The 20,241-nt window shown below is 36.8% G+C and overlaps 1 protein-coding gene across 18 annotated transcripts in view; it reads left to right on the forward strand.

Moving 5' to 3' along the window:
- The window catches only part of PAM (peptidylglycine alpha-amidating monooxygenase), a 165,096-nt gene that overhangs the window by 116,178 nt on the left and 28,677 nt on the right, over positions 1–20,241 (forward strand). For all 18 annotated transcript variants that reach the window (XM_009240934.4, XM_002815767.6, XM_054555761.2 and 15 more), the window contains one exon: positions 9,446–9,575. In XM_009240934.4, the coding sequence (XP_009239209.3) occupies positions 9,446–9,575 (130 nt within the window). The remainder of the gene's footprint in view (positions 1–9,445; positions 9,576–20,241) is intronic.

A 20,241-nucleotide genomic window follows, 5' to 3' on the forward strand; every position in this document is an offset into this window, starting at 1 on the left:
TTTTGAACACTTGGCTAAGTAATGTAAGTGTGCAAAGACAATTTAAAATAAAATAACAATAATGTAATATAATTTTTCCAAACATTCAGTACTAAAAGAACCAGCTTGCTCATGGTGTTAGACTTCATACATTTTTTTACACATCATCTTTACTGTTTTGAAAATTCACTAAAGGTGTATATTTTCATAAATATGTTCTAGATATTTACATTAATTTTCCTTCTTGGACATTTCCAACCTACAAGGGTTCTAATATGTGACAAATGAGTGTTTTTGTAATTGGTGAAGATAGGCTCAAAACAACCTATGCGTCCGTATTTTTTTGCAGACTTCTGAGCACTTACCAGTTTAAGGGCATATGATAGTTGAGATCATTCATAGCCAGATTAAAGTTCTTTAAACAGTATTTCCAATATTTTATGAAATTCATATTTGACCCCAAAATAATGCAATTTTTTAGACGTTGCATATTTTCTGTCAGAATAGTAACTCTGCATCTTCATGAGCACTTAGCTCCCAGTACCTAGTTGGTAGGCCACTGAATAGAAAGGTTCCAGAGGCCATTATATGTGTTTATTGTCTTTATTGATAGTAGTCAGCCAATTAGCATTTTCATTGAATATTCTCATAGTATCTTCAGCATTCTGCTATGGGTGAAAAGGTAGTACAGATGAATTATAAGGTTGTAGGGGAGTTTGAATGCTAATTGATACCATAAACAAGTAGAGACTAAAACATAGACTTTAGTTTAATGCATTTATGAGGCCATACAGTAAGTAGGCCAGGCCCTGTGTGACAGTTGGTGACAAAACCATGAATAAGGGATGATCCTTGCCCTTGAAGAATTCTGTCTAGTTGTAGTGGTTCTGAGCTCTGAGAACGTGATGAAAGCAATTAAATATCTGCATTGTCATGAGCTTTGAGTTTCCCTTGGAACCCATCTAGAAGTTTCAGGAGTGGTGAATCAGTACCGAATTATGACAACTACATGAGAAAAATGAATGAAGTGCAATCTGAGATTCAAGCAACTTTGAAATCATTTTAAACATTTGGTGGGGGAATGACTTATTCATCTGTTGATTTATCTAGTCATTTCTAAATCTAATGCCTATACTCTGTTTCCAGAGTTCACTTTCAAAAATACAGCATTAATCATGTCACCCCATGTTTTAAATTTCCCATGGACATATACCATCAGAGAGCCAAAGACAGTTCCTCCCCACCCAGCACTGCCCCTGCCAGTGCCTGCCCACATCATTGAGGCCTGGGGACCAACCCAGCCTGCCAGAGTCCAGACACATTGTCCAGGGATCTGAGGATTCACCCGCCCTGCCTACCACCACTGGTGTCTGTGCACTCCTCCCAGGGGTCTAAGGATGGGTCTGTCAAGCCTGCCATCACCACTGCTGCCAGCACCCACCTACATAAGCCACATGGGGGCCTGAGGACTGGTCCTTCCAGCCCACTACCACCACTGCTGGTGTCCATGTGTACAACTTGGGGATCTGAGGATAGGTTCAGTGCTGATACTGCCTTTACTGATGCCATGCATGCCACCCCTGGGCCCAAGGACCTAACTGCCCATCCAGCCCACCACTGCCACTGCCAGAACCTGAGTAAGTTGCCTGGACCTGCTACCACTGATACCTGCACACACCACCTAGGGGCCTAAAGTCTGTCATGCTCAGCTCACTGTTGGCAGCACTGGGGCCCAAGGATCAACCCATCTTGTGTCCTTGTCCTCAGCAAAGCCTCACCTTAGCTTCTGCTAAAAACTGCAGCCTAAGCTGCTGAGGAACTCAGAGACACCACTGATGCTGATTATAGCCAAAGAAATCATACAGAGACTACTGTGTCCACTTAGAAGTAAAACCAAGCCACCCTATTCAGCCAACACTATAGTTCATCTATAAAGAAAAACATTTTTCCTTATGAAACCCAATCTATAAAACTGGAAGAAGCAACTGTTATACCACATATAGAGGTATCAATGTAAGGACACAAGAAACATGAAAAGGAAACATACCTCTAATGGAACACAATAATTCTTCAGCAACAGACTCAACAAAAAAGAAATCTATGAAATTCCTGAAAAAGAATTCAACATAATGATATTAAATAAGCTCAGTAAAATAGAAGAGAACACAGATAAACAATACAAAGAATTCAGAAAAACAGCTTATGATCTGAATGAGAAATTTGACAAAGAGATATTATAAAAAAGAGTGAAACAGAAATCCTGGAACTGAAGAATTTAATCAAATGAAATAAAAAGTACAGCTGAGAGCTTCAACAATAGACTAGATTAAGTGGAAGGAAGAATTTCTGAATATGAAGACATCTTTTAAAATAACCCAGGAAGGCCAGGCATGGTGGTTTATGCCTGTAATCCCACAGTTTGGGAGACTGAGGTGGGTACATTGCTTGAGGCCAGGAGTTTGAGACCACCTGGCCAACATGGCAAAACCCCATGTCTACTAAAAATAATAAAAATAAAAATAGCCAGACGGGGTGGCTTGTGCCTATAATTCCAGCTACTCAGGAGGCTGAGGCATAAGAATCACTTGAACCCAGGAGGTGGAGGTTGCAGTGAGCCAAGGTAGCACCACTGCACTCCATCCTGGATGACAGAGTGAGACTGTCCCCCCCACCCCCCAAAAAAAAAAACAGATTTTAAAAAGAAAAAAAATATTTAGAAATGAAGAAAACCTACATAATATGATATATAGGACACTGTAAACTGACCAAATATCCTAATTTTTATTGTTCTAGAAGGTGTAGAGATGGGCAAAGGCATAGAAAACCTGTTTAATGAAATAACAGTTGAAAACTTCCCGTTTTGAAAAAGATACAGATATCCAGATACAGGAATCCCAGTGATCCCCAAATAGCTTCAACATAAAGGATCTTCTCCAAGACACATTATAGTGGAATTTTCAAAAGTTATAAACAAAGACTAAATTCTAAAAACATCAAGAGTAAAGCATCAAGTCACATATAAGGAAACCCCCTTCGGACTAACAGCAACTTTCTCAGCTAAAACCTTACAGATCAGGAGACAGTGTAAATTGATATATTCAAAGTGTTAAAAGCAAAAAACAATTCATCCAAGAATACTATTCCCAGCAAAGTTTTCCCAGACAAGCAAAACTTGAGGGAATTCATTAGAATTAGAACATCTCTACAAGAAATGCATAAGGAAGTCCAGATTTTACCTCTATAAGCAAAACAATATCTACCATCACAAAAACACAAAAATAAAATTCAGTGGCAGAGCAGACACAAATGAGAAAGAGAAAGGACTCAAGTGTTGCCACTGCAAAAAAACATCAAACCACAATGATAAACAATAAGAAAGAAAGGAAAAAAAGGCTATACAAAACAACCAGAAAACAGTTAACAAAATGACAAAAATAAATCTTCACCTACCGATAATAACCTTGAATATAAATGAATTAAATTTCTCACTTAAAATATATAGACTGCCTTAATGGAGAGAAATACATAACCCAACTATTTGCTGTTAGTAAAAACTCACTTCACCTGTAAAGTAGCATAAAGACTGAAAGTGAAGGGATGGTAAAATATATTCCATGCAAATGAAAAACAAAAACAAGCACAAGTAGCTATAGTTGTATAAGACTTTAAGAATTGTACAAACAACAACAACAATGAAGATGATCATTATATAATGACAAAGAGATCAATTCAGCAAGAGGATATACCAGTTCTAAATATATATGCATATGCATCACTGGAGCGCAGAGATATATAAAGGAAATATTATTTAACCTAAAGGGTGAGATAGACTCCAACACAATAATGGTTGGGGACCTCAACCATTGTCAGCATCGGACAGATCATGCAGACAGAAAATAAACATTGGATTGAAACTGCGCTTTAGACCAAATTGGCCTAACAGACATTTACAGAACATTTTATCTAACAGCTGGAGAATGCGCATTCTTTTTATCAGCACATGTAACATTCTCCAGGATAGACCATGTGTTAGGCCATAAAACAAGTGTCAACAAAATTTTAAAAATAGAAATTGTATCAAGTGTCTTCTTAGACCACAAAGGAAAAAACTAGAATTCAATAACAAGAAGAACTTTGGAAGCTGTACAAATACATGGAAAGTAAACAACATGCTCATGACCAACTATTGGGTCCGTGAAGAAATTATGAAGGAAATAAAAAAAATTTGAAACAAATGAAAATGGAAACACAATGTACCAAAACCTATGGAATATAGCAAAAGCAGTGCGAAGAGGGAAGTTTATAGCAGTAAATACCTACATCAAAGAGTAGAAGGATGTCAAATAAGCAACTTAACAAGGCACTTCAAAGAACTAGGAAGCAGAACAAACCAAACCCAAAATTAGTAAAAGGAAAGAAAAAGAGCAGAACTAAATGAAATAGAGACTAAAAAAATACAAAGGTCAATGAAAAAAAAGTTGGCTTTTTGAAAGATAAACAAAATGAGTAAACTGCTAGCTAGACTAATCAAGAAAAAGAGGGAAGATTCAAATAAATAAAATCAGAAATGAAAAAGGTGACATAGCAACAAATACCACAGAAATATAAAGAATCATTAGAGATATAATGATTTCTGTATGAAAGCTGTATTAGCATACAGTTTTCAACAATTGTATGCTAATAAATTAGAAAACCTAGAGGAAATGAATAAATTCCTGGATGCATATAACCTACCAAGCTTTAACGAGAAAGAAATAGAAAACCCGAACACACCAATAACAGGTAATGAGATTGAATCAGTAATAAAAAATATCTCCCATCAAAGAAAAGCCCAGGACCAGATGGTACTGCTGAATTCTACCAAAATTATAAAGAACTAATAACAATTTTTTCAAACTATTCCAAAACATGAAAGAAGAGGGAATTCCTCCTAATTTATTCTATGAAACCAGCATTATCTTGATATCAAAACCAGATAAGGATACAGTGAAAAAAGAAAAGAGCAAGCCTGTATCTTTGATGAACATAAATGCAAAATCCTCAACACAGTACTATCAAACCAACTTCAGAAACACATCAAAGATATAATGCATCATGAGCAAGTGAAATTTATTGCTGGGATATGAGGATGGTTCAACATCAAAAAATGTGATACAGCACATCAACAGAATGAAGGACAAAAACCATATGATCATATCAATAGATGCAGAAAAAGCATTTGCTAAAATTCTATTTTTCTTCATGACAAAAACTCTCAATAAATTATGCATGGAAGGAATATACTTCTACATAATAAAGTCCCTATACAGCAAACCCACAGCTGACATCATACTGAATGGAGAAAAGAGGAAAGCCTTTCCTTTAAGAACTGGAATAAGACAAGGATGGCCACTTTGACCATTCTTATTCCACATAGTACTAGAAGTTCTAACCAAAGCAGTCAGGCAAGAAAAAGAAATAAAAGGCACCCAAATCAGAAAAGAGGAAGTCAGATTAGTCCCTCTTTGCAGATGATGTGATCTTATATAGAGAAAAACCTTAAGACTTCACCAAGAAAAGTCTTAGAACTTATAAAGTAATTCAGTAAAGTTTCAAGACACAAAATCTCAACATATGAAAATCAGTAGCATTTTTATACACCAATAATGAACTAGCTGAAAAAGAGATCAAGAAAGCAGTCCTATTTACAATAGCTTAAAAAATACTGATGAATAAATTTAACCAAGGAGATGAAAGATCTCTTCAAGAAGAACTACAAAACACTGATGAAAGAAATTGAAAATGACACCAAAAAAATGGAAAAATATTTCCTGCTCATGGACTGAAAAAAATCATATTGTAAAAATGGCAATACTACCTGATATGGTTTGGCTGTGTTCCCACCCAAACCTCATCTTGAATTGTAGCTCCCACAATTCCCATGTGTCATGGGAGGGACCCAATGGGATGTAATTGAATCATGGGATCAGTTTCCCCCATACTGTTCTTGTGGTAGTGAATAAGTCTCACAAGATCTGATGGTTTTATAAGGGGAAACCCCTTTTGCTTGGCTTGCATTCTCTCTTGTCTGCCACCATGTAAGATGTGCCTTTCACCTTCCACCATGATTGGGAGGCCTCCCCAGCCACGTGGAACTGTAAGTCCATTAAACCTCTTTTTCTTTATAAATTACCCAGTCTCAGATATGTCTTTATCAGCAGTGTGAAAACAGATTAATACAATCTACAGATTTAATGCAATCATTATACCAATGACATTTTTCACAAAGGAAAGGAAGTCAATCAAAGGGATAACTGTACCCCCATGTTTACTGCAATACTATTTACAGTAGCCAAGATATGGGATCAACCTAAGAATATATCAACAGATGAATGGATAGAGAGAAGGTGGTGTATGTACACAATGGAATACTATTCAACCATAAAAGAATGGAATCCTGTCATTTGCAGCAACATGTATGAAACTGGAGGTCATTATATTAAGTGAAATAAGCCAAAAATAGAAAGACAAATACCATATTCTTACTCATATGTGGAAGCTTAAAAAGTTGATCTCATGGAGGTAGAGAATAGAATGATAGTTACCAGAGCCTGGGAAAGAGGGGAATGGAGACAAGTTGGTTAATGGGTACCAACATGTAGAGAGATGAGATAACTTTTAGTGTTTGATAGCACAGCAGGGTAAATATAGTTAACAACAATATATTGTCTATTTCAAAATAGCTAGAAAAGAAGATATGAAATGTTTCTAATGCAAAGAAATGATAAGTGTTCAAGGTGATGTATATTCTAAATACCCTGATTTGATCATGCTTGTATCAAAATATCACATGTACCCTATAAATATGTACAATTATTTTGTACCAATAAAACATGTTTCTAAACCTTCAGTGGCTGCCAATTGCCAGTAGCAGCCGTTTGCAATTGTTCTCCCTTTTGTGACAAGCAAGGGTGATAGATGATAGATACTGTTCATCTGAGCAGCTCCATTCACATCCACTTCTATACCTAGGATTATTTGCAAATTCAGGCATACCAGCTGTAATTCTGCCCACCTTCTCTCCAAAAGGCATATCACAATACACATGAGTGACAATGACATTTTCATATGCTCTAAAATATTTCCAAAGCAAATTATTCCCTGACTGTGCTTTACTGCTGCTAATAAAGTACTTGTAATGGGCCTCAAAATTTTCAGTAGAAATCAAGACACCACAGCTACACACTATGTGATCATTGTTAAATCCAGCCTCCTTTATGTGGTATCAGTACATTTTCCAGTCTAAATCAGATCTCAGGGACTAATCCAGTCCCCAGCCCCCCATTCCACCCGACATATACACGTATCCTTTCCTATTTTACAAAATCTTAAGACACATTCTGCAATTATAAACATCCTCACTTTTATTCTTTTTGACCAAAATATTCTCTGCCAACTTCTACACTTAATGAATTCCACCTTACCTGTAAGTGCATACACAAATGTTTGTTCCCATGGGAAACCTTTCAAGTAGACCTTAATCCTACCCTATCCCAGCCCTAGCCTTGGGAAGGATTCTGGGCCCTCTCCTATATTCCTGTACTACTTTGTGTCATAAGTATTGGTTCCTGGGTTTTTAAAACATTTTATTCTGTCATATTTCTATCCTATTATAGCCCTATTATATCCTTTTATTTACTAAGGCCAAAAACCACGTTTTATTCCTTTGCGTTCCCGATTCTACCATAGTACCTTACATAGAAATTATGCTTAGGGAATAGTTGTTGAAGATGCTTCAGAAAAAAAGAAGGAAAGGAAAGGGAAAGGGAGGAAAGAAAAGGAAGGGAAAGGAAAGGAAAGGGAAAAGAAGGAAAGAAAGAAAGGAGGAAAGAAAAAGAAAGAAAGAAAAAAGGGAAGGCAGGGAAGGAAGGAAAGAAGATGCTTCAGCAAAGGTTGAACTAATCTGGGCATCCTATTGTGCTATGTTTTGTTAATTTTTATTAAAGAAAAAATTAAATGCACAAAGTTTAAAATATTTTGGGGGAAAAGGTACTTTTTCTTTTCTGTAGTTGACAGAATTATTTTGAAGTGCTTGTTCTCACACAAGCATCCTCTCAAGTTTTCATAGCTGATCATATAAGCTTTGAGCTTCTCTTTCTCCCCCCGAGTCTTTAATGTCCGTCTTTGAGGATTTCACTGCATGTGGCCACATCCTTCAGAGTGGCAAGGAAGAATGAGACTCAAATTGCTGCTTTTCTTCTCAGAATCTTTGTTGAAGAATTTGGGAGGGACAGAAATATCAGTGCTGATACAATAGCTTTCATAGTCATCTTCATAACTCTATATCCTCAATTAGTATAGATATACACATTGTACCCCTTTATCTGTGAGTGTGTTTATAAAATGGATTAACACAAATGAGGCTGGCTGTGGTGGCTCACACCTATAATCCCCACACTTTGGGAGGCTGAGGCAGGAGGATCACTTGAGCCCAGGAATTGGAGACCATCCTGGGCAACACAGTGAGATGCCATCTCTGGAATAAATTGTTTTTTTCAATTAACTGGACATAGTAGTGCACACCTATTGTGCCAGCTACTCAGGAGACCGAGGTGGGAGGATTGCTTGAGCTCAGCAGGTTGAGGCTGCAGTGAGCTGTGACTGTGCCACTGCATTCCAGCCTGGATGACAGAGTGAGACCCTGTCTCAAAACACCCACACATGCAAACCCAGATATTCTCTGAAGATATATTCTGATCAGAAATAATAATAATTTGGAAATCATTCAGTCACAGAGTTTCTGTCATTTTTTTCTTCTCTCATTTTAGGAAACCAAATATGAACAGTGAAAGACAGAGTCCTATTCTTATAGGATCACTGAAATTAGGAGAATGAGACTGATATCTTAGTTCTGTGTAACAAGGAGTAATCAATGAATGGTTTATTATGGGGGCTATTTTATATTGAATATCCAGAATTTACTCAGGAGATGATAGATTAGATAGATAGATAGATAGATAGATAGATAGATAGATAGATAGATAGATGAGGGAAAAGGACAGAGGAACACAGAGTGCCACGCTTGTTGCCCATTCTTCCTATTTATTTAAAACATTTACAAGCTTTGTATTAAAATGCCATGTATGTTGTCGTATTTTCCAAAGAGAGTAAAGTACGAATCTTGTTGAGAAGAAGGCCATCTCAAATTTACCCTTTAATGATTTGAGTTTTAGCTGGCTTTACAGGCATCTTATCAAAAGGAAAAGAAAACAGTCCTAATGCAAGTTCCCAGTCACTTCATTTCATCCTCAGAAAGCTACTTGGAATGTGCATGTGGTATAATTTATGTAGAGCACGGCTTGATTGTCTTTTTTTATTTCTTTGCATCTAGTGATGTTATTGCATGAGCTTCTTGTAACTATTGTGAATCCTCACGAGGCAATTCGACCTTTCCCTTTTACACTAAATGTGTGGATATATCTTTTAGATTTCCACATGGAAGAGGCACTGGATTGGCCTGGAGTATACTTGTTGCCAGGCCAGGTTTCTGGGGTGGCTCTAGACCCTAAGAATAACCTGGTGATTTTCCACAGAGGTGACCATGTCTGGGATGGAAAGTAAGTAATATTTTTTCTTCAATAAGCAAATGAAAATAAAAATAGTGTACATAATTTTTTCACTAAACTAAGAATAATGGTGAGAGAACTATAAAGGTTTTTTAGAATTTGATTTTTATGAGCAAAATATATTTGTCCTTTCAATGTCTGACTGTAGTAAGTAGCAGAGAGGAAGTCTTGTGTGCTTTAAAACAAAGTAGTTCCACGAAATAGTTTATGGAAAGAAGATAGTAAAAATCTCTGATTCTACCCACTTACCATTTTGCTCCCTCCTGTTATCTATCTATAACATTAAAGATAGTTAAGTCAGTACCTTAGTGAAAATGTTCAAGACTTCAAGGAGAGTGCTTATGATAAGTGATCAACTAAGAAAGGTTGCTGGTTGACTATAATAATGCACTTTTGTTATTTTCACATCCTGGGTGCAGAACTATGCCAAGACCAACCACAGTGTGGTTGGGGCAGTTTGGCCGCTACATGTGAAGAAATAGTAACTTGGCCTTCAGGTTTTAATATAGACTAATTTTATTACTCAAATTTGCTCTTTTCATGAGCATCAAAGGCTTAAGAATAACTCTAGGACCGTCTATTACTCCTGTTTTATCCTCTGGATTTTCCTTTCCTACCTCCTTAGAGGGATTTTTAGTAAAAACATAGAACGGTTATTGAGTGTTTTCTCTGAGTTACCATCATCATTCAGGTTTTACAGATGTAGAAACCAAGAGAAGTTAAGTATTGTGCCCAAATTAGCAAGTGGCAAAGCCAGGCTTCAGTTGCTTCCCATCTAACTCCAGAGTTGGCCCACTTAGCCACTTTATGATACTGCTTTTAATAGAATTGTAAGCATGTTCATGATTATATTTTTAAAAGCTTGCCCCACAATTTAGCTAAACAATTTTTAAAAGCTAAACCCCACAATTTAGCAGGTTATTTTAATTCTTTTAAGTACTGAATATCCATTATTCATTTATTTCAATACAAATTTACATAGGGAGATAAATTATAAGATCTTTTATCAATTACATCTAATGTATCTTCTCTTTTCATACGTATAACTATGGGGTCTCATTTGGAAAATTGAGGATCTACATGTATAGTTCAATTGGTTTTCTCTAGTTTCAGAGATGTTGATTAAATTTATGTTAAACCTGGTTCTGTCACATATGCATATGTCTAATATTCTTTGTGCAGTTGAAGATGAAATTCAATCAACATTTCAGAATACATTGGTAGCATTGTTACTGTTTAATTTTCCTTTCCAGTTGTCATACTTGAAAATGGAATCTGAAAAAGATCACTTGAGAGTTCAAAGTAAATAATCAAACTCAACATTCTCATTCATATGTCTCTGTTACATCGTCTTAGTCATTATTGAACATCTAATAGTATTTTAACAAGTGCTTTTGAAAGCAAACTATTACTATTCATGGTAGCATATTCTTCATTTTAATGAATATTGCTACATTTTCTGCATGGATTTCTAGCCATATTTTACCAGAGGAGGAAATTACAGCGTCATTTTCTCCCATTGATACTGTTTCAGCTAACTAAAGCTAAATTGGACAAAGGCCAATTTTCCATTTTAATGTGATATTCATTTCCAAGTAAACAGCAGAGACTGGAATAGTTTAATAGAAAAAGGGATCTGTGAAGTCCAGTTTAGGGTGGGAGATGAAGTAAGACTATGAAACAGGAACCACCTAAGAGCATTTTCTGTGGCTTATCTGGCTGTGCTAGCATCTAGGTAACCAGGATCCTGTGGAAATAGATTCTGGTTTCATTGGCAAAGCCCCAGAGTATTTGCCCTGATAAATGGCATCTACAAAGGGGTACAGTTGAATATGCAAGATGTCTTCAGAGAAAACTGCTGATTTTACTCACTAAATCTCTGTTTCTTCGCTCTTCTTCATCGTTGTCTTTCAGATATAAAACTATTTTTTCTCTCTCTTTCCTTCTCCCTTCCTGGTATTGCCTGTTGCCCCTAGCAGACTTTGCAATCCATGGTTGTAAGGAACTTCTTTTCTGGCACTCAGCTCTCTGAGTAGAATTAGAAGTAGATTACTCTGTTAGTTATTTTTTAGGAAAATAAATTTGGATTAGTTCAAAGAACAAATTAGATTCAGGCTCCATTCTTTGAATGGTAATGCATGACCATCATTCCTAAGTCACATTCTATAAATTGGATGAAGTATATCGGGGTTTTTTTTGTCCTTCATTAAAAATCCAAGGATTATACAAAGAAAAAGCACCTTCCTGTGGAATTTATGATGTACAGGTGAGGGACAATAATAATTAAAAATTAATTGGAAACTTCATTCTTCTTGTTACTACTGTTTGATAGTGACAAATCCTGTATTAATTTTCCTTGAAATCTTTCCCATTCTGGTATTTCTGAGGTTCACAAAATTGTAGGTTCTATAAGACCAGGGCATATTCTAAATCAAATTGAAGCACATTATATCCCATAGTTCATAAGATGTGATTATTCTTTAAATATCAGACAGTACTTGGAGTTAATAATAATTCCTAATTAATACTCAGTACCCAAATCTCCTTTAATATCATTGCATCAGCTGTCTTTATAAGTACTGTTATTCTTCATTCCCACCGGGTAACCCTGATCAGCCCTTATTCTTTGACTTAAACACACTAAATATACGTGGCAACCAAAATTATGATGATAAACCTCTGACCTCCTGAAAGATGATAGTCACTCCCTTTCTCAATTTGATTTCCATTTTTCTCCCTTACTTCAATATTGCTTCTCTTCTAGCTGAAATAAGAAATGCCTATTGCCAGCAGAGTGTAATGAAACTTTAAAGAGTCTCTTGTCTGCCCTGGTGTTAGGGCAGCATGGCAGCTAGAGCTCTTTAAAGTTTAAATGCTACCCAGCAGGAACTGGGTAGCTTTTGCCTCAGTAATAGCTGTTCCTGAGTTTCTGTCTTAAAATCGCCACCCCACTCAAAGTGCTTCTTGGCCTTTCTTTCATGTACCTGAGCTATGGTTGGGGTGTACTATGCAGAACTCACATTGTATACCCACTTAACTTAACTATGGGTCTTGCCCCTAACTTACAGATGTTAGAAGTTGTATTACTTATTTCATTTATCATTTCTTCACATGGAGTTGGAAGGGATCTTGGAAGTAGTATGACTTCAGATTCTTTCTGTTACAAATAAGAGAGAAAACTCAATACAAACTAACTTAGGAAAAGATAAAATTATTTGTATAAGTGAAAACTTCAAGGAATATAGTAGCCCAATTACATCATCAGGATCTATTTTACAGCTCATTTTTCTGTAGGGTGGCTCCATTTCCAGTCCTTGATTCATTCTGTTGCTCCTCTCCATTTGCAGGTTCAATTCACATTGTCATCCTAATGTCACAGAAGAGATAGTCCATATGCCTGATAAGTCAACATAGACTCACTAAAATTAGTCTTTGAGCATTCCTTGGTCTGACCTAGATCATGTCTCATTGCACATTAAACCAGTTATTTTGGGCAGAGGAATAAATTGAGTCTGTGGCTTAGCCTGTGTCTTTTGTTCTACTCACAAAATGTGGGAGTAGCGTCAACATTATCTGAAGCAATGGGCTGACAGTGGAGCTCAAAATGTTGGGTCAACTAGAAAAAGGTAAGGTTTCATTATCACAAAATGCAACAATAAACATGTACTCCCAAAACAGCAAGTGTCCATCAGAGAGCTTATCTCCAGCCTCCCACCTAATGTATACATCTCTTCTACAGCAACTTCAATCATCATCCAGTGCTTGAATTTTTTTAATGCTAAGAAATTCCCTAGATATGAGACATGCTTTCCAATTATGGGACCCATCTAGATGTTATAAAGTTCTTCATTATTTTACCTAAATCTGAGTCCTATAACTTCACCTTTTAGTAATACAGGATGAATTTATTCCCATTTATCCATGTCAATTATTTGCATATTTGAAGAAAGCCTTATCTTTTGCAAACTGAATATTCTGCAAGCTCTCAACCAGTCCTCATGCTGACATGATTTATTTCAACTGAAGAAATTTTGGTTTCTCTCCCCTTTAAAATGTTTCACCCAGAAGTGGTCACAATACCTCATATATTATTTGATCACTGTTACAATTAGTTCCCTTGATGTGTATTCTACATATCTGTTAGTATAAGAGAATTGTATTCCCTTTTTTTAGCAGTTATATCACTGTGTTGCCTTATGTAGAATTTGTAATCTATGAAAATCTCCAAATATATGTCAAAAATTGTGCTGATATTTTTACTGGAAGTTTATGCTTATGCAGTGTTTTAAAAATATTGAATTCAGGGTTTTATTCCAATTATGTTCCACTTTATTACATTTAGCATTGTTTCAATTTACAGACATTATTTTAATCTTAATTAGCCAGAGAATTTGTGTTAGTTCTCCCAGCTTTGTATTAGATCTCTTTGATAAGCATGCCTTTTATATCTTCATAGATGATGTTTATAAAATTTGAATAGCTGAATGGTTGGTTTTGCAAGTTTCGTTTGTAGAAAACTCATAGTCTTCTAGGAATCTTCTTCCCTCCTTCCCCCAGATAGCTCACAAACCATCTCTTTATCAATACTTTATGGACTTTTGCCAAGATCTATTGTTTTAGAAATCTGTCTGCTTCCTAACTTGTAGAAAAATCAGTTCAAGATTTGCTTTGCTAGTTTTCTGGAGCCTCAGTTAAGATATCTTCCTGGGTTATGCTTCAACATCTGCAATTTCTTTCCTATCTTAGGGTTTAACTGGCCCTGGAGAACAGAACTCAAAAGTGTCTGTTACCTTAGTACCGTCATGTCTGAGGGAAAACTAAGGGGTTCTACAAAAAAGAATGTTTCAGTGTTCTATCTTTCTCATATCGCCATTTCACACATTACTGGAGCCTTTTTCTTCCAGTTTTATGCTATTTTTTCTAGTTCTTCTTGGTTATTTGACTATTCTTCCATCTCTTCTACAGTACACATTGAATTTGATAACTTGTGGGAGATTTACCAATTCAGTCAGGTCAATCCTAGTAAGAGAAAATCACATTTTTTTGAAGATAGGAGGCCTGGATTTGAATCTTGGTTACCATTTCCTGTTTTTGAGACTTGCATCAAGACGTTTGAACTCCCTGATTCTCAGTCGCTTGCCTAAAAAGTGAGGGCTTTAATAACTATCTCATACTGTTAAGTAACAAAATGCACCTTGTTAAGTCACTTGTCCCCAGTGGCCTTATTGACTGAATAGAATCCAGAGCCTGGATGTATGATACCTAGTTCTTTTTTCTCTTCATATCTATTTGTGGTATTTATAGTTCTAGGCCCAAAATGGCACTAAATAGTCCTACTGAATTTTTTTTTGTCTGCCCATCTCTTTTCCTGCCTCACAGAGACTTTTTACAATGTGTCTATTTTCAGAAGTAAGTGTTTTTAACATAATATTAAGTTATATTCCATCGAGAGTCTCTGGCCTTTGTATATCTTTGCTTTTCTAACATTGAGGTTACATTTTCACTTACATTCTTGCATGAAAACCTACAGTTATTTCTCTAGCTTCTTGATTTATATAATTATATTATATTTCATATCTTCCTTCAGTTGCTATTATTTAATTTGAATTCCCTTAATTTTTATTCATGACATAGAATTTTATTTTCTCCTTACTCTAGCTCTTTTTTGTGTGTGAATATAGCAAAGCATTTCTTCCCAGCCTTATCTAAACTGTTTGATTAGCTGCTAATGTGAAAAATCATTAATGGAGAATTCAAACTGCTAAAATAAAGAACTGATGAATTCCAGCCCATAGGCCACAGTTCAGTCTTTTCAACTGAGTGCTTTTCCAGAGAAACAAAGAAAAATCAAAAGTGCTCCAGGCACTGTGTGAAATGTTCAGGGTATTATTATATCCTGTAAAAAGTTAAATGTGGTTGAAATAAAGACCTCTCTGCAGCAAATAATGTGGAGTAGCTGCTTTAGAACACTAAATAAGCAGTTTGCTATAGCAACAGTGTATCCAGCTCTATAATCTGACAGCCATTTGTGAACTGTTCAAGGGATACCTTTCTTTGAATTACAAGAGTTTATAAACTACTTACTTAGCAAGTTTAACATGTGTGTTTGGAGGGGCACTGTGATTTTCTCATTTGAGAAAAGATGTCAATTTATTTTATTATTTGCCCTGTGTAACCGTCAGGGACCAGCTGTTAGTTCCGTGAAGCTCCAGCCATCCCAAGTTAAAGATTAGGACTGGTCAACCAATCATCTGAGTAAATGAATGTCCCTTGATGCTGCCAGTTTAAACATATAGATACCTGTTAAAAAAACATCACAATGATTTTAAATGAACTGATCAGACCTATTATGTAGTGATTAATTCCTTTAAAGCTACATTCTTCCTAAGAATTCTGGGTTTTTCTTATTTGTTATTTACATTACGGAAGTAAATTACTACATTTAAATGAGCTGTATATATAAGTAGAGTGTTTTATCTTTGGATTTTGTTATGTTTTGTTAGCTTTGTGTCATGTTTTACTTTGTTTTTGAGGGATGGTAGTTAAATGAACAGATTCTCTAATCAGTAAATTCTAGAATTTGCGTTATCACTGATATTCTTAACAGTGGAAGTATAGTAATAATATGAATAATAATCATAAAGCTATGGAAAAGTAGCTATTAAGCAAACATAAAATGCCCTTTATACATATAGATGACATGAGTGTAATTTGTGATAGCAAGTGAAACCTAAAAAGACCCAGATAATTAGTTGTTACATTGTAATAAGATACTGGGAAAGATATCTTGATATGTTGCAAGATGATTTTTTTTAAGGATCCAACTTTTAGTTGTAAATATCTGAACTTTGGGAGGTGGAGTTGGGAGAATTGCTTGAGCCCAGAAGTTCAAGATCAGCCTGGTCAATATAGGGAGACCCCCATCTCTACAAAAAATAAAAATAAATTAGCTAGGCATGGTGGTGTGCACCTGTGGTCCCAGCTACACTCAGGAGGCTGAGATGAGAGGATCACATGAGTCTGGGAGGTTGAGGCTCCCATGAGCTGTGATCATGCCACTGCACTCCAACCTGGGCGACAGAGACCCTGTCTCAAAAAAAAAAAAAAAATTACTCTGATTTACTTACTCTGTCTTATTTCGTTTGTTCCTTATTTTTCTTCCCATTCCTTCATTTGCTATCTTTCTTCCCATTCCTTCATTTGCTTTGTCAAAATTTTCTGTTACAACACCAAAAAGTGGATAATGAAATAAAATTAGATGATCCTCAAATTAGTTAATTTTACTATTTGCTGCCACCCCTGGAAACTTGAAAGTTCTATATTATGAATATAAATGCCCATACACAAACAGTGTTTGTGGCAGCACAATATCAATTACTTGATACATTTTTTTCTACATTTGTGTGCAGTGCAGAACAATGCCATTGATAGAGGATGTTTTTCACCTACCTACTCCTCAGCTGCAACATTTTCATTTGACCTGACAGGCACAAGGACTGTGGGTCTGTTATTTATATTTCTTCCTTAATGCAGCTTGTTTTCTTGGAAGCCAAGCCCAGCATTTGAGGTCTGTGACTCTGATCTTACATGGCTGTCAGTGAGTAATTTAACCTATAGTTTACACTTTGAAATATTTGAGCATCTAGAGAAATAATCTGGAGCTATAAGAAATGCTTTAAGTTACAGAAGTTCAGTGTATGCTCCTGGAGAGGGAGGGAAACCTTTTTACTTTCTCCTTATCAATAAATTGTAGGAGTGCTATTTCCTAAAATAATATGGCCAGAGATTTAGGAATGATGGTGAATATTTACATGAATAACAAGACAGATCAAAGGGGCAGTTATCTTACAGAAATACTGCATCCCATTCTTGGAGAAACCATGGGGGCAAGTAAATATATCAGGTTTCCCTAATGGTTTGTCATTCTGCAGAGAGGGGAAGATGTGGAATTATGTGTGCTGAGGTCTAATACGAGGATATATAATAGGCATTTGGACTGCCACTATTATTAGCTGTCAATGGTGAGTCAGAACTCACAGTCTACATATAAAGTAGATAGCACTTGGCAAGAATTATGAATTGGAATTATGAATCGGTAACTTTCCATATTCCATAGGTCGGGATGGGGTAGAAAAGTAATGTACTAGTATATTCCAAGGAAATAAACTAAGAATAAATGAAAATATTATATATACTTTTATTATATGTGGTGATGTTATATATAGTTTTGCAAAATGGAGAAACTGGGTAAAGTGCACACAGAATTGTTTTTGTTTCTTACAACTGAATATGCATCTACAATTATCTTAATTAAAATTTCCATTTAAAAAAAGAGGGGGAAAGGTTTTAACTCTTAATAGCAGAAGCATAATTTTCACATTATTTAGATTGCCATTGTCCCTTTACAAAGCACTGAAATGTTTCTGAATAATGAGGAATGTGAGACTTAAACCTTGTATTAGTTCCTTCTCATGCTGCTAATAAACACATACTTGAGACTGGGTAATTTGTAAAGGAAAGAGGTTTAATTGACTCACAGTTCAGCATGGCTGGTGAAGCCTCAGGAAACTTACAATGAGGCGGAAGGGGAAGCAAACACGTCCTTCACATGATGGCAGGAAGAAGTGCTGAGCAGAAGTGGGAAAAGCCCGTTATAAAACCACCAGATCTCATGAGAACCTGCTGACTATCAGAAAACAGCAGCATGGGGTAACCACCCCCATGATTCAATTACTTTCTACCAGGTCCCTCCCAAATGGGAGAATTCAGCCAAAATGAAGAGGCTACAGGCCCCATCCAAGTCCAAAATCCAGCAGGGCAGTCAAATCTTAGAGCTCCAAAATGATATCCTTTGACTGCATGTCTCACATCCAGGTCACACTGATGTAAGAGGTGGGCTCCCACAGCCTTGGGCAGCTCCATCCCTGTGGCTAAGCAGTGTACATCCCCCCTCTCAGCTGCTTTCACAGTTGGCATTGAGTGTCTGTTGCCTTTTCAGGCACATGGTGCAAGCCACGGGTGGATCTAACATTCCAAGGTCTGGAGAATGGTGGCCCTCTTCTCACAGCTCCACTAGACAGTGCACCAGTGGAGACTCTTTGTGGGCACTCTGACCCCATATTTCACTTTCACACTGCCCTAGCAGAGGTTCTCAATGAGGGTTCCTTCCCTGCAGAAAACTTCTTCCTGGACCTCCAGGCATTTCCATACATCTTCTGAAATCTAGGCAGAGGTTCCCAAACCTCAATTCTTGACTTCTGTGCACCCACAGGCTCAACACCAAATGGAAGCCGCCAAGGCTTGGGGCTTGCACCCTCTGAAGCCAAGGCCCAAGCTATACCTTGGCCTCTTTTAGCCACAGCTAGGACACAAGGCAGCAAGTCCTGAGGCTGCACAGAGCAGCAAGGCCCTAGGCCTAGCCAAACCATTTTTTCCTCCTGGGCCACTGGGTCTGTGATGGAAGGGGCTGCTGTGAAGACCTCTCATATGCCCTGGAGACATTTTCCCTATTGTTTTGACAAGTAACTTTTGGCTCCTCATTACTTATGCAAATTTCTGCAGCTGGCTTGAATTTCTCCTCAGAAAATGGGTTTTTCTTTTCTATCACATCATCAGGCTGCAAATTTTCCAAACCTTTATGCTCTGCTTCCCTTTTAAACATAAGTTCCAATTCAAACCATATCTTTGTGAATTAATAAAACTGAATGCTCTTATGAGCACTCAAGTTACACTTTGAACGTTTTGCTGCTTAGACATTTCTTCCACCAGATCATCTTCCACCTAAATCATCTCTCTTAAGTTCAAAGTTCCACAAATCTCTAGGGCAGGGGCAAAATGCCAACTGTCTCTTTGCTAAAACATAGCAAGACTGACCTTTATTCCAGTTCCCAGCAAGCTTATCATCTCCATCTGAGACCATCCCAGCCTGGACTTCGTTGTTCATATCGCTATCAGCATTTTCATCAAAGCCATTCAACAAGGCTCTAGAAAGTTACAAACTTTCCGACATCTTCCTGTCTTCTTCTGAGCCCTCCAGACTGTCCTAACTTCTGCGTATTACCCAGTTCCAAAGTCGCTTCCACATTTTTGTGTATCTTTATGGCAGCACCCTATTTCTAGTACCAATTTCCTGTATTAGTTCCTTCTCACATTGCTAATAAAGACATACCCAAGATTGGGTAATTTATAAAGGAAAGAAGTTTAATTGACTTACAGTTCAGCATGGCTGGAGGAGCCTCAGGAAACTTATAATCAGGCAGATTGCTTCAGAAGGGGAAGCAAATATGTCCTTCTTCACATGATGGCAAGAAGGAGAAGTGCTGAGCAAAAGGGGGAAAAGCTCCTTATAAAACTATCAGATCTCATGAGAACTCACTATCATGAGAACAGCAGAAAGGGGGTAACCACACCATGATTCAGTTACTTTCCACCAAGTCCCTCCCACGACATATGGGGATTATGGAAACTACAATTCAAGATAAGACTTGGGTGGGGACACAGCCGAACCATATCAAACCTTAAAAAGAGATAATGAATGAAGAAACTTTAACCTATTACATATGAATGTGAAGGTTACAATATACTGAGTCTCAGATGTGCTGAACTTGTTAGTCATTATTATAGTCAACTTGGAAAAATAAAAGATTATTAATGGTTG

Source organism: Pongo abelii, chromosome 4, assembly GCF_028885655.2.
Source record: "Pongo abelii isolate AG06213 chromosome 4, NHGRI_mPonAbe1-v2.0_pri, whole genome shotgun sequence".
Lineage (NCBI taxonomy): Eukaryota > Metazoa > Chordata > Mammalia > Primates > Hominidae > Pongo > Pongo abelii.